The sequence below is a fragment of the Xiphophorus maculatus genome, chromosome 21 (assembly GCF_002775205.1).
Source record: "Xiphophorus maculatus strain JP 163 A chromosome 21, X_maculatus-5.0-male, whole genome shotgun sequence".
NCBI classification, from domain to species: domain Eukaryota; kingdom Metazoa; phylum Chordata; class Actinopteri; order Cyprinodontiformes; family Poeciliidae; genus Xiphophorus; species Xiphophorus maculatus.
In genome coordinates this window covers 23,432,779-23,448,915 of record NC_036463.1, presented here as the reverse complement: position 1 = coordinate 23,448,915, position 16,137 = coordinate 23,432,779, and the positions used below count along the sequence as shown (strand labels likewise).

Below are 16,137 nucleotides of genomic sequence, written 5' to 3'. Positions count from 1 at the left end.
TAGCATAAGATGAGAGAAGGCCATTCCTTCAGTTTGTGTTACTGATGTTTGTTGAGTTTGTATTTATGTTAGAAAAATGTAAGCTCCTATTTTTTAACCGGAGAAAGTTCATGTTTCCATCACCTCCAGAGCAAACCGTTGTTCCAGGTAGTTTAAGAACCGAACAAACGGTTCAAACGTCTTACAGAACCAACAGCTTTTATCAGTGACTCAACCAATCGCACTGATTGGTGTAACGACTTATAAACCTGAAACTGATGGAAGTTGGTCTAAAAGGTGAAGCAGGAAAACAAACTTATTTCTTCCTTTTAAGTCCATTTCAGACTATTTTTAATAAAATGTAACACAGGAGACTCTCATAACATTCCTTTAAATCAACACCAAAAAGAAATTTCCTTAAAAGCTGTGAACTGCCTTTAATTGCTTCCTTTAGAGCGATAATGTGATCATCTTCTCCACCATTAAAGATTGTTTCTCCAAGCAGCACTCAGAAGTAAGTGCCGTGTCATTACACTGCCGCAGGTTGTTGACCTGTCATTGTTCAGGCTTTTTATCCACAATCTGTGAACTGGAGTTACGTAACGACCAAAATGACGCCATGAATTTTCTCTTTACCGCTTCGTATGATGAAATAACACCGTCCTGACTCCGTGTTTATTATCTTCACTTTTACATTTACATTCATTCCAGAAGTTTAATTTGGTATTATAGTACTTTTCTTCAGACTTTTCTTTTTCCACTGACGAATGTCTGGTTTGACCAACCACTGCAAAGATCTTCAAAAACAAGAAGTGTGTGCACAGCTCTGAGTTTAATTTATCAATAATGTTAAAAATGTCTCACACAGGCTCAAAATTTAATTTTCAAAAACCCTCTAACATGATTTTCTTCTGCTACTCTTTCAGGGTTCATACATTTTCCCAATTCAAGCACTTTTCAAGCATTTTCAAGGTAAGTTTTCAAACTTTTCCAACACCATTTTGATAAAAACGAAGTGGTGCTGAACTAAAAAAAAGACAGTTTCAATTTACTATTATATAATTTATTGCTGTGATTAATAATGTCTAATACTAAAACACTAATTTAACAAAAAAGTAAAAACTATTTCAGTAACTTTGTTTAATGTTTAAAATATAAGCAAACTTTTCTTTCAAATACCAAATCAATAAGTCATTTAGGTATGAGGAATAATAACTATTAATTATACTGAATCAACCCAAACAAATATTGTTAAATGCTAAACAGTTTGCAAAAAATGTTACAAAAAATAAAAAAATTCTCGCTAAGTTTTCTCACTGCTAAATCATAAAATCCTGCCAAGTATTTTGGACGAGTTTCAAGTGCAGATTTCTTTGTACAGTAGAAACAAAACAAAACTAATTTATAACAAATAGGAGTTACTGTTAAGTGGATAATTTGCTAGTATTAATATAAAAGTACAAGTTCCTCTGGCAGATTATTTCACTTATAACGAGATTTTTTTCCTTATAAATAATCTGCCATTGGAACTAGAACTTTTTCATAAATATTAAGTAATTATTGACTTAAAACAAACTCACATTCTACTGAAAGTTACTTTTAAGTTAGTTTTGTGTTTTGCTGGCATTTAGCAAATAGAAATAATTTTGGTGATTTTAATTGACCTAAAACACAGAAAGTGATTTAACTTTAGACAGGAGGAGAAAATGTGTCTGTGTCTTTTACCTGGTTTTAGTCGTAAATAATGTTTTCCACATTCCAACTTTTAATCAAACCGTTGATTGCACTTTATTACAAACTTTTGCAGTTTGAATATTAAGCACTTTGTACAGAAATCAAGCTACTTAATTTAAATTCAGCCGTACGAACTCTGCTCTTTAAACATGTGTCTGCATAACTTGCCGTGTTTTTTGCCGTTCCCGCTCTGTGATTCACGCACAAATTTCTTTGAGGCGGACTGTTGCTAACGGTGGGAATCAAAGCAACAATGGCACAGAATAACCTCTGAAAAATAAAAGAAATTGGCCTCTATTAAAGCTAATTATGGAGCTGAAGCAGCGTTGACGTCTGCCTGTGCCATTTGCAGCTTTTATCTCTAGATGAGATGCCATTAACTTTGCAGAAGCTGCACGGAAAGCAGGACATGTTTGGAGTTTGTTTGTGAGCTGAAAGTCAGTAAGTTCTGCCTCGTCAGAGTGCCGACTGTTTGTGTTTGATGTTACTCAGATGTGTTGATTATCATTTTGTTCCAATAGTTTTAAGCAGCACCAGCCCTCAGAGTTGGTCCTGTCACATTTATAACACTCCAAAAAAGTAATGGCATCAATCAACCAAAAATAAGTCGGATTAGTCACCTACACGTGGATCAATTTTCACTGAAAAGTCTCCAATAATTATAATTTGAGCTCATTTTGGACCATTTTCTTTCCCCGTACGTGGTCCTGCGGTGAATAATTTGGGTGATTTTAGGAAATTTAAGGCAGCAGCAGAGATGGCGGGATGATTTTTTGAAAGTAGAACCAGAACAAAAGAACAGACCCATCCATTTACCCTTTAACCTTCCACCTGAATTACTTTTTTAAGTGCTTTTCATGCAAAATGTCAGAGGCCATCAGTTTTATCCTCTGACCACAGAATATTTTAATCAGACACATTCAGACTTTAAAAGTGGAGACATTTCTTCAGATAGATTCTTCTGAACCTCAAACTGTACTCACATAAAAGTAGTATTACTTCAACTTTTGTTTACTCGAGTGAAAGTAAAAAGTATTTAATCTGATTAAATGTTTTAATTGATTGGCAGCACTACAATAAAACATGAATAAGATTATAGATGAAGTTGTTTTGTGTTACCACACTTGGATTTTGTGCTTAAACTCTTAGTTGTAGCGCGTCTTTACTTTTTATTTTGTGTTTTTAACGGAAATGCAATCAAAACTGTGTCTGTGTTTTGAAATTAATAATAAATTAATGATAAAAATGGATATTAATGAAGGCAGTTCACTATTTCTGGTCTGTTGAAACAAAATATACCAAAAAGTACTAAAACTTTTTCTCTTTAGAGTTTGAACAGCTTTGCAAGTGTAGTTTAACGTGAGACAATTTAAAAAAATAATGTTTCTCCAGTAATTTAAAGCTCCATCAGTCTGTTAAAGTCATAAAACATTAGCAAACCTATCGGTGTATTTACATGTTAAACATCAGGAGATGCAGCAGAGACTAGAACCTGTAAATGAAATTTCTGAGCTGATTGTTTCCATCCACGTCCTTCAGTGGATCAGCGCAGCAGATTAAGGAGTGCAGCTCCAGGGATAATGGAGATCTCTGCAGCCTGTAAGCGTCCATGAACAGCTGCTTGGTTCATTCTCAAATAATCAATTCAGAGTTATTCTCTGGCGGCTCACAAGATGCAGCATCGCCTCCTCGTTTACAGGCTGCTGGAGGAAATGAGTTTCCTGCTCAACGGGAGACGGAATAACGTCCAGCAGCAGGAACAAATAATACAGAATATTTACATGAATATTTATTTAGTGTCTAAAACGACTAAAACTGCTGGATCATTGATGAAAATATTCATCATGATGTCTGGAAAATATGGACTTCTGGTTATTTTTAAGATCTGATATGGGAAAATATTTTAGTTACTGGAGTTGGTCGCCTTTTCTGTTGTATAAAAATTATATCTATTCAATTAAACATGACCTATTTATCAATTAGTTCATCCATCCATTTATCAGTTCATCCATCCATCCATCCATCCATCCATTCATCCATCCATCTGTTCAGTCAGTTAAAAGTTTTCACATAATTCAGCAGATTTTAAAGCTTCTGTTCAATAATGTGAACAAAAGTCAAACACCAGAATTATTTTTATGTGACCAAAATCCAAAATTGTATCATCATAATTGGGTTAAACTGAAAACAATAGTCATAACATGAACACAAATTAGTTTTTTCCCTAATTGAAATAAAAAAGCACAATATTGACTTAGAGACACGGTGCAGCAGACTGTTTGTGTTGCTGCAGTGGGGAATCCTTCCTGCCTTTCGCCTGATTTCAGGATGAATTTCTGCTCCTCATCCTCACTCATCTCACAAACGGGAAAACCAGCAAACTCCTGAGTCACTCAGCTCCAAATGAGGAGTCACAAACTAAACTGATAACGAGTCCAAGGTAATTACTTAGAAATGTAATTATTGATGCTTTGTCTCGGCACTAATTGTGTTTTAGCCTTGTTAGAATACTAATGATGCTGCAGCTACACACAAATAATGACAGTCTATCAATCAGGAACACCTGCATGTTGGAAATCAAAAGGTTTAATTACATCCCTGAGTAACAGCCTCTCTTAATATCTACAGAGGAAGATGCTTTAGTTTTCAACAAATGGAACAATATGAGCCCAGTGTTTCCAGGTAGCAGATGTTCAGAAACATAATTTCTTCTGCAGTGTGTTTGTGAGGTCGAAATGACCAGACTCGATTTGCGTTGGTTGGTTTGTTTTTGCAGTCTCTGTTTGAACAACATCATCATCAGCGAGACCTGACGTCCTGCTGCTGAGCCAAAGCCGAGTTTAGCTGCAGGAAAAACAAAACAGGAAGGACGAGATCCACTCAGACGGCACCACACTGCTGGAACAATTCAAACGCAGGAAGCAGAAAAGCCTCTAAAAGCTGATCTAAATGCGTTTCCCAGCTGTTTTCTGAAATACTCCGGATTCTGTCTCTTTATCTTCCTCCACAAGGAAAAAAATCAAATTTGCTTCAACTTCTAGTTGGTCATGTTTGTTGTTTTATGTCTAGAAAAATTAGGTTTGCTCATTCAAATGTAAAACCTAAATTATTACTTTTGTGACAAACCTTTTTAAAAATAAAGTGTTTTGAAGCTTTATTTTTAAAAACTGCAATTTTTTTTGCAAAACTCTGCAAGTAGCTATGCTAATCAATACGATTGGCTAAAACGTATTGATTTTAAAACAAGCTAGAATCAAAGACAAATACAAAGGTCAGTTTTAAGAGTCAGTAAATGGTAATTTTGCGTTACACATTAACAAAACTCTTCATCTTGAACATTTTACTTATAAAATGATTTCATTTTCACAGGTTGCTTTGACTTTATTGCTTCAGAATCAGTAGAAAAAACCCTTATTTCCCTCTATTCCTCTGAATGTTTTCGTTATTTCCGAATCCATTTACTGGTCTAAACAGCGGATGTTGTTTCTCTAACTTTGTCAGTTCAGAGAAACGACGTTTCAATTTGTGTTTCACTCAGCTTGTTTCCTGAGATCGTAGATCAGCAGCCAGCAGCGTAGCGATGATTTCTGACCCGACCTTTCAGGAAGAAGTCGGCGAGGTTTCGCTCTCTGTAATCAGGAGACACTCAGAAACCAAGTGCTGCTTTCTCTCCACCAGCCTGGGAAGGTCAACGATGTTTCCTTTATTAGGAAATAAAAACATCATCCCTGAATCTACAAGAATGTTTCCTCATATCTCTGCAGCTCCAGTGAAGTGTAATCATTTAGCAAACGTTCAAATTGCTTCTCCTATCAAATTCCACTCGGAATCGTTTCTTTTTTTTCTGGGGATTTTTTTTTTTTTTTATTGCATTTTGCTGGAAACCTTCATAAATCACAGAGAGGATATTTGAAGAAGCAGAGGGATTAAATCACTAACTTCATTTCATTGTTCTGCTTCTGTTTTGCAAGACAAAGATTAACAGCTTTCATAAACTTAATCTCTTCAAAATCTAAATTAAAATCCGTCAGCATGCTTCGTTATTCAGGACATATTTTACTGCTAAACCTCTTGAGCTGGAAAAAATATTTATATAGTTTATAAATTAACTGTTTTTACTAAATAATCTTCCTTTAGTCATCCCAAATAAGTATATTTAGAAATATTTGCTAACACAACAGGATCGACAAGAGAGGAGATGGAAAATGATCGATTAATTATTTAATCTAAAGTTAATTGATCTTGTAGATCTTATTAAGTGGCCATTTTCTTACAAAACTTGAGTTCTCTATTGCTAAATGTTTTGATTATTTTTGTCAGCTGTATTAAATACTGACTGAATAAACAGAAAATTTTGGTTTTCTCACATAATTAGATGCGTTTATAAAATATAATACAGGAACCTCGCAGGTTGCTCAATTGAAAATTAAAGATTCATACAGAAGTTTTGTCTGGTTGAAGGAATGTTAATGCATTAACTCACAATATCTCTCAAAAACAACTGTGCTTACTGCCATCATGTTTGGAATATCTGCTTCCTTGCAAAGGTAGAAATTTGAGTCTTTCTATGTGACAAATATTTTAATCCCAAATTCCTGTTTAAAAGGCAACAATCTGAGGTTGATATTCAGGTGTCAACAATGAATTCAAGGTTTTATTTTCTGCATGTCTTTGCAGGTTTGCCATGGAAACAGATTTAAAAAGGCCTTGCATTAAAACAGAAATAGCCTTGGTTTGGCGCTTGGCTTTTTTGTTTTCAGAAATCATCGTCTATGTTTGGGAATCTGTGAATGGATGAACGTTTGAGCTCCAACCAAATGTAAAGTTCCTTAGTATTTAGTATGTAGTGAGCGATTAAATGACTTTTTTAATTCTGTAACTCTTTCTTTGTAAAATGTAGCTGTGAGTGAATCAGAGTGCTGGAGTTTTTAGCTTCTTTTAAAAGTTTTAAAGTTTTTTTCAGTCTCCACAGAACAGGCTTTGAGGGTCTTTTAGATATAAATGGTGTTTGTGAGGATTTTAGAGAATCAGGGTAGTGGTAACCAACTTGAAAGTTGTTTTCAGTATAAACCCCACTTATCAAAATCAACATTATTGGCCAGGATTTTGTGCATAAATTGCATTTTTCTACACATTCAGCAGCTTATATACATTAAGTATAAATAACTAAGTTTTAGGAGAATTAAAATAAAACATGGAAGGAAAGTCAGTTCTGATAATCAGCAGGATGGATGAGCCAAACCATACAGTAACTGTGTTTCCATTCCAAATGTGTGAAAATCTTTTTCTATATTCTAGCGTAAAAAACACAATTTTGCAATTGTAGAGTGTCCATTACATAAGAAAAATAAATTAAATCACATGTGAATAAGGTCGTTCACGCAATAAGTTATTAAAAATCATGGCAGCGACGAATGTAAACAGTTATATGACATATATTCATCATCCTACTACTTCCTGTCGTCTTCTTCTGCATTTCCAGCAGTAGTAACATCCTGCTGTTGATCATGTGATTCATCTGATGCGAGAAAACTGTTTTCATTGCAATTTTGCAAAATAAAAATATTTTGAGACGGCCAAAAAGCTTATAAACTTTTTAGCAAAACATTGTAGTTTCCATTAAACAGATTTATTTTTATAATTTTAATGTGCAAAACTCTGCAGTTAATGGACCAACACAGACCAGACTCAGTAATTCAAATTCAATTTAACTTTAAACTACTTTAATGTAAATTAAATGTTATTGTAACTCTTAGTAATTCAAATTCTACAAAGAGTTACTGTAGTTATTGTAACGGCCATGCAGAAGATTATCAGTAGCTGTGGATGAAAGTCTCGTCTTCCTCTTTGCTTTTTGTACATTTAAAATAATTATAATAAAAAACCAAAAGCCACACACTCATGTGTTTCAAATGGGAGGAACTGAGAAACTACATAAAAGAAAACACAACAATGCTGTTTTGTTCCAGTTTAAAAGACGTACATCCCAATATGATCAGGATAAAGAAACCAGCAGATGTTTTGAGTTTGTGAAGTGGTTTGTTCTCTCTTTGGAAAAACAGCAGCAGCTGAAAGCCTGAGCAGCTTTAGCAGCTGTTTTGCTTTGATGCATTTATTCTCTTCTCCCGTCTTTGATGATCTGAGTTGTTTCTGAGCAGCAACACGAGTGTCTTGCAGAGTGGAGGGAGAGCGCTCTGAAACCGGAGCACCACCGGCTGCTGCAGGCCTGACCAGTCAGAAAAATCACATCACAAATGGATCTTCAGTTAGAAGTCATGAACAATATGATCTGCTGGCTGGTATTCAGTCCAACATGGTGGGAACGCCCAATCTAAACGTCAGAGTTAAGGTTTATCTGATGAATGTAGCATTCTGTAGGCCCAACAGTACCAGTAGCACACAGTTACTACTGTGTGCTACTACTGAGTTGCAGCGTGTACAGAGGCTTATTTTGTCTCCATGGTAACACCTTCACCTTAACAGGAAGATATGGTTGATTATGGCAGCGACTTATCGTATTCAGGCATCTAGACCCGCTGAAGACTCAAAATTAGAAAGAGAATTTAAATTACTTTGCATGTATTAAGGTTGTTGTTGCCAGACAGCTTTGTCTGAGTGTTTTAGAAACTTCCTATCAAACTTTCTGTTCCCACTTCTCCTCTTACTTCTGCTGTTCCTCAGAGCTTAGTCCTTGGGCAGCTTGGTTTCATCTCGTGCCATTTCAACCTTCGGTTCCTCTGCTATGCAAATGACATCCTGCTCTAAATAAATCTGCAAACAAGAGTCATCAAAGAAGAACTTAAACACAATGGTGGTATTTTTTATCTAGATGGATATTTTTGAACGACACCCAGCTAACCGAATCCATGGGGATATTTTATAATCTCCAGCTATTTGCAAATACATTTTCCAAATACTTATATTTAAATACATAGATCTGGGAACTTTGTAGTTAACTGTCATGGCAGTTGCTATGACAACAATAAATAAGCTACAGGCTTAGAGCTAGCTCTCGGCTCATTCTTATGAACTTATGAACAATATAACAACTATTACTCAATTACAGTATGTGAGTTCTCTACCCACCTCTGTGTAATACTGAGATAATTATCAGTCATATTTGTACTTAGTAGCAAAATTAGCTTAGCTAATGTAGCTTTTATCTGCTAGCTAAGACGGACATGTAGCCTGTTTGTTGCTACATGTACTCTGCCAGTCACCAGAACCTTGTTGTTACATCCTTTATAAATCCGTTTAAATGCTGATCGTTTGCATCCATGGATTTCTGTGAAGCTCCTCCATGGTATAAACACTCTTCATGTTCATTAAATAGTGAACTATGTCATAGCAGGAGATCAGAGGCAGATTGTCCACATCGTCTGACATGTTTCCATTCTCTGCCTCATGCGGGTCGATACCAACAGCAGCCATTTTGTTGATATGTCTTTTTCTTGCACATTGGTTAAGAGTCCCCATAAACCTTCTTTTTGTTGGTCTTGAGGCCATGGTTCATCTATACTTTGCACTGACCTTGCCTGCCAAGATGGCGCAATTTAGCCTTGCAGGAACTATGTATAGTTTTCTACACATAGAAAACGACTTTAATTGTTTCATTGTTGCCAGCTACGATTAGCAGCACTTGCTAATATTGTTTCTCTCTTGCATTTTACGCACACAAGCATTATGCAAGTAGAGGTTATGAGATATTATGTATTACAAGTTTAATTTGAAAAGAACTAGAAGAAAAAAAAATTACTACAGTCTTTATGTGTAAGACAGCCATGTTGGATTTCGAAGTACATTTATGGGCATCTGTTCCCTCATTTCCTTTCTTTTTTTAACTTTTTGAAATATAATCAACAATCTTAAAGCAATATTTTGCTATTTGGTTTTGTATTTTTGTGACCAAACAATCAGTTTCCTATTTATTTGCATCAAATTAAACAAAAACTTTCAGGTATTTTAAGCAGGAAAGATAAACTCGAGACATTTTTCTAAACTCAAAAAAAAAAAAATCCAGTTTATTATTTGTTCCCTTGTGTAAAATGAGTAACACAGAAACAGGCACATTTTTTGGGAGCTAAATATATTAGGGAACATGTAGTGAATCACAGAGATCTGATTTAGGCAGAAAATAAATGAGATGCCCAGAAGATGGAAAAACAAGCTGACATGTCATCAGTGTGCGTCATTGTTCAGTGAAGATGTAAAAAAACAAGTTTTTAAAAAAAATAATAAAAGTATATTGAGTTGGAGAGAGACGGTTGTGGTTAAGAAAGTATTGAGTATATTTTATTTTTATTCAGAACTAAGAAAATTGCGGTGATTACATAAAGTAATAATAATAAAAATATATCTCAAAATTTATTTTATTAATATGACGAGTAAAATATAGCTTCATATTGAAGATTTTTAATGTTAACTTAGACATTTGATTATCAATTTAAAGTTATTGGGCTTCAAGGCTTCAATTTAGATTTTTTGAAACTATTTGGTAGATTTTATTATTGAATCCTGTTGGCATGACTTCCTCCAAAAACCTCATTTTCTCTGGAGCTTTTTAAGCTGGTTTAATTCTGTATTGCACAAAGGCTGACATTTTCCGAGCATTAAAGGCTGGCGTGATCCGGCAGGTTGTTAGTAAAAGCCTTGTCTTTCCAGGAAACCTGTTGCTTTTTCACTGCAGTCTGACAGGTTTCTAATTGCTCCTCCAATCTATATCTCTTGAGAACATTCAACAGATTTCTTTAGTGTTTTTAAAACACGCACACAATCATAACACGGCTCTCTGTAGAGCAGATCTTCAATACAAACAGCAGTAAACATAATGAGATCTGATGGAGTTCATCCGCTTTGAGCTAGCTGTCACAACAATCGCAGTCAGGAGAGGATAGCTGTCGGGAAATAAAGCTCCAAAATGATCAATAGTTCATATTTTTTATTTTATTCTTGTAAAGGAGCTCAGTAAAAGGAGTAACCTGTGATCCTGTTGTTACCTTTCAGGTAACTCAGTTTGACAAGAGTCAGTTTTTACTGCTGTTCTCCAGACAAAATGGCTGCCTGGAGAAATTATAGCTGTTGGGATTTTCAGCATATAGAATAAAATAAAGAAAAGGAATTTGTGTTGATCTCAGTTCTTGATTCTTCCTCCAACAAAGCATATGTGGGGTCAGACACTAATGTGGGACAAGAAGACCTGGCTAGCTAATTGTTTCCACCAAAATTAGTCTCTGATGTGTCAGGTTGTGGAAACCACTCACAAACGCTTAATTTGTGAATTGTTCCCAGTGTAACAAGTGGAAGACGAAGTGTTTCCCCACAAAGAAGGACGTAGTTCTAATTAGCTCTTTAAACCTCAATAAGGTCGATTTTGTGATGCTATAAATAAAGAAAAATCCTATTTTGTTGTTACGTTGACCACTCTGTTGAGGGTAAACAGACCGTTGAAATTGAACAAGTTGCTAACCACTTAGCATTAGCTGCTAAGAATCTAGTAGCAGCTGAGATAGAAATCTGTACAGCTGTATTTATTAATAGGTTTTTTTATTGCTTTGAAATCTATTCAATATATATCCTAAATTATTCCACAGATCATTGGATATGGGTCGGATTTATCTGCTGTAAAACATAACCTTTGTTGAGACTCTTCACTGCAAAAACAGAAAGTCTTACCAAGAATTTTTTTTATCTAGTTTCTAGTGCAGATATCTTGGTACACTTGAAATAAGACAAAATTAACTTACATATAACTTTTAAGCAAGATGTAGGCACTTATTTTAAGTCAAATATTCCTTAATATCCTTAATATTCCATTGGGAAATTATTTTACTTATATAATGGAAAAAAATCTCTTGTTATAAGTGAAATAATCTGCAGATGGAACTAGAACTTTTTCATCAATATTAAGGAATTACTGACTTAAAACAAACTCCTATATTGCTGAAAAGGTACTTGTAAGTTAGTATTGTCGTATTTCAAGAGTGCTAAGTAATTTGCATTGGCCATACAGTAATGCATGTTAGTGTCTATTGTTTGCTAAGATTAAATGAATAATTCAGATGTATTCAGAGAACATAACCCAAGTTTATTCCTCCTGTTAGAACCGATTTTATAATAAGTATAATAAGTGATATAGTAATTAAAAGCAGTGTTGGTTTCTGCACATCACTAATTGAAAATACGAACAAGCTTCTTCTATAAAAATCATCCAGCAGCTGAATGATTATTATTTATTCATTCATAAACCAAATAAAATAAAATAATAGTTTTACTCTCTTCAGTCCTGAAAAGTTTCAAACATGGCAACAAATTCGTTTCAATGACAAAACCTTGAGTAATGCATCAGCCTAAACTTTGCTCCTCCTACATCTCCCACTTTATTTGTGAGGGTGGGATGGGCTGAGGGTGTGTGTGTGTGTGTGTGTGTGTGTGTGCGGTAGTACATAAGCAGAGGGAGAGAAAGTGAGACCAGGATAAGACCACAGTGGCTGAGAAGTGATGATCGGTCACACAGCCAGCCGCTGCGCTCTGCTGCTCTGAATCCGGCTGATTATTTTTCACCCTTTCACCGTTTCTCCTCCACTTTTCTTCCTCACGTCGTTTCACTGAAACCAGAGCAACAGGATTGTTTTTGGTGCTTGAGGAGGAGCTGAAAGATGAAAATGGGAAAAAGAAACAGCTGAGATAATCCTGGACCGCTCCAAACATTCCCAAACTGAATCGTTTCCTGCTGCTTTTCATCGGCTTCGTCAGTTTCCTCCTCAGCTTCTTCATGGACAGAGTTTTCATGCGCATGAAGCTGCCAGGATACATCATGGACTAAGAACATGGACAACAGAAATTTACCAAACAGAATCATAGAATCAGTTATAAATAAAGGTGACACTTACCCAAATCTTAACCCATTCAGGACTGGCTGTAACAAAGAGAAGAAGTAAAGATGAACTCCACGGCTCAGCAAGGCTTGATCCCATGCTGCCTGAACCAGAGCCTGCACCTGGGAACTCTGCCAGAGAAAGACGTTTCCGGAGAGGAGAAGGATTCCTCTGCTGGCTGCTACGAGCAGCTGCCGATTTCCACCGAGGTCTTCCTCACTTTGGGCATCATCAGCCTGCTGGAGAACATCCTGGTGATCGCCGCCATCATCAAGAACAAGAACCTCCATTCCCCGATGTACTTCTTCATCTGTAGCCTGGCGGTTGCTGACATGCTGGTCAGCGTCTCCAACGCCTCGGAGACGATCGTCATAGAGCTGATCAACGGCGGCAGCCTCACCATCCCCGTCACGTTCATCAAAAGCATGGACAACGTGTTCGACTCCATGATCTGCAGCTCTCTGCTCGCCTCCATCTGCAGCTTGCTCGCCATCGCCATCGACCGCTACATCACCATCTTCTACGCCCTGCGGTACCACAACATCGTCACCATCCGGCGGGCGTTGCTGGTCATCGCCAGCATCTGGACGTGCTGCACCGTCTCTGGCATCCTGTTCATCATCTACTCGGAGAGCACCATGGTGCTCATCTGCCTCATCACCATGTTCTTCACCATGCTGGTCCTCATGGCGTCGCTCTACGTTCACATGTTCCTGCTGGCGCGCCAGCACATGAAGCGCATCGGTGCCCTGCCGGGCAACGCGCCCATCCAGCAGCGCGCCAACATGAAGGGCGCCATCACCCTCACCATCCTGCTGGGGGTGTTTGTGGTGTGCTGGGCGCCCTTCTTTCTGCACCTCATCCTGATGATCACCTGCCCCAGGAACCCCTACTGCACCTGCTTCATGTCGCACTTCAACATGTACCTCATCCTCATCATGTGCAACTCCATCATCGACCCCATCATCTATGCTTTTCGCAGCCAGGAGATGAGGAAGACCTTTAAGGAGATCTTCTGCTGCTCATAGGCTCTCTGGTGTATTAGCTTTCTGTGAGACGCTCCAGGTAGTTCATCTGTAATCTGTGTGCAGTGCAAATCTCCAGGTCTGCAGGATAAGTGGGGTTGATTAGACGGTTGGCTAACAGAGGATTTGTCTGCAGTCCACAATGTTGTGAATCTAAAAGGATGAAGAGCCTGAAATGTCAGTTTTGCAGCAGCACAGATTGAAAATGCTTCGGCATATGATGTTTTTAAAGCACATTAGACAGCTAAGAATGAGATAAGAGACTAACTTTGTTACAACTGAGATTACTTTATGTCTCCATTGGTTTTTGAACATGGAACCATTGGGGTAGGACTTTATAGCATCGCCACATAAGGTGATAATGACATTACTCTTAACTGTAATCATAATATTGACTTATAAGGTGATCATACCTTATAAGGCAACCACAGTATTGCATTATAAAGCGATCATTACATTATAATTATAACTTACCCTTATAAGGTAATCCTGCAATCACAACTCTGTCTTATAAGGCGAGTTTTTCTCTTTAAATTAATCACACCATTGATTTCTGAGGCAACCATAACTTTGCCTTATGATGTAATCAAGGATAAAAATAATGCCTTAAAAGGTAATCATACCATTGTTTACTGACACAACCATGATATTGCCATAAAAAGAGGCCTATTGCTTCATAAGGTTATCATAGCATTTCTGTACATAGCTGTCAAAGATATTTTTATTCAATGATAACATTAATGTATATGTCAATGAAGAGGCTAAAGAAAGAAAGAGGATTGTAATTCTGTTTACCAAAGGGGTGAATCTGTGTGATGACGTCTTGCTGCTTTCCAGATGTTTTTGAATAAATTTAAACTCTACAACATTATTCATGAAGTTCATCTTAGAGCTAAACCAACATGGAAGCTAATTCTGAAGCGCTAAAGCTAAAAACAATAAAATACTGCAGAATTACTCAATGCTATGTTTAGCATTTTATCACTGAGTCGACCAATCACAGATTGTCACATGACACATTGTAAGCCAATAGCGTCCCTTCATCGTCGACCAATCACGCCCTCTCCTGTACTCGCTTTTTTTTTTTCATTTTTGGTCACCTTTATTCAACTGAAAGTTTACAAAACAGCCAAATAAATTAGTGTTTTAAAACTTAATTCAGTTAAAGGAAGCTAGGTGTGCTAAATGTTTGCAAGTTTAGCAAAGGTGCTAAACGAAATATTAGCTCTGCTATTAATAGCAGAGCTAATTATAATGTGATTGTGCTAATTGCAATGCGCTAATTAGCACATTAGCAGGTTAGCGGAAGTATACCCACCGCTTTGATTTCATCACAGCACAAATTTCAAGAACAGTATTGGTCTCTTTCCAGCACAAATCAGCTAAACTTTATTATTAAACTATTTTCTTTTATAGCAGACTTTCAGTACCAAATAAGAATTGTTTACTTCAAACCCTCAGGCAAAAAAGTAATGTCATTAAGTTAAAAGTTGTCAAAAAAAGTTTTTTAGCACAATGTTGAGCTAAAAAAATAATCAGAAATATTTGATGGCACCATTCACAGGTTCAAACAGGGTAAAAAAAAATCTGCTTGTTTCTGATCTACGCTCTTGTAAGTTTGTGTAAGTATTTGTGTAAATTTGCACATTTGAGTTATTCACACTGGCACCTTTAAGCATGTGGTTATAAGTAAGTCTATTTTTCAGTGTGTTTGTGTGAAAGGGAGGAGTATAATTAATGTAGGTTTTCTCTGTGTGTCTGACCTGCTGCTTTTTTAAATCTTTGCCTTAATGGTGTTGCACTGTGATATAAAAAGAAACCGTATTCTGTATGAAAGTGTCTCAGAAAAAAAAGATTATGTACAGTTTTGATGTTTTAAGTGTTGCCTTTTTAATGTGCACCTCTGTAAACTTGAATTGCATTCAAACGCTCACAAAATGCACAAGAGAATAGATGTAAACAGGGTGTCTTATCAGCTCCGCCTGACATGTGACTCATGCAACTGAAAAACATGTTTTGTATTTTTTTTCCCATCAGTGCGTACTGTGAATCACTGCTGCTGTGACTTGAATAAATCATAATGCAACCTGAGCCGCAGATCTGTATGTAACTTTACTCTGATTTTGCACAAAACTGAGATAAAACTCAACGTTTCCTTCAGTTTGGGAGGAAATCCAACCTTCAGATCGCAAACCATTAAATTATGGCTTCCAGAAATCTCTGTAGGTGATGAATAATCACTTCGTCTTCAGGAGGATTTTATATATTGCAGCTATTCAATCTGATAAAGCCAATTAATTTGGCTTTATCTTTCTTTACAGCCTTGAATGGCACCTGAAAAACCTTCAGTGATGCTTTTAAAGCAGTGGCAGAAGCAAGAAATTGAATTCTTTCCAATGTCAAGACAATTTCAAATTAGTTTTGGTTGATAGGAAATTAAAAATGCAACAGATGCAACATCTTAGTAGATCAAGAAAAAGAGATTGCAAAATCACCCAGAACTGGAAAAGGTTAATAGAATAAAG

At 36.5% G+C, this 16,137-nt stretch overlaps 2 protein-coding genes across 2 annotated transcripts in view; both read left to right on the top strand.

The window, feature by feature from the left end:
- Nucleotides 1-16,137, top strand: part of LOC111606292 (ribonuclease 3-like) — a 48,928-nt gene that overhangs the window by 286 nt on the left and 32,505 nt on the right. Inside the window, exon 2 of the mRNA XM_023326805.1 lies at nucleotides 906-951. The gene's annotated coding sequence lies outside the window, so the exon portion shown is untranslated. The remainder of the gene's footprint in view (nucleotides 1-905; nucleotides 952-16,137) is intronic.
- Nucleotides 12,103-15,703, top strand: LOC111606152 (melanocortin receptor 4-like). The gene has a single exon (XM_023325891.1). It carries the CDS (start codon nucleotides 12,653-12,655, stop codon nucleotides 13,613-13,615), a length of 963 nt encoding a protein of 320 aa, XP_023181659.1. The 5' UTR covers nucleotides 12,103-12,652; the 3' UTR covers nucleotides 13,616-15,703.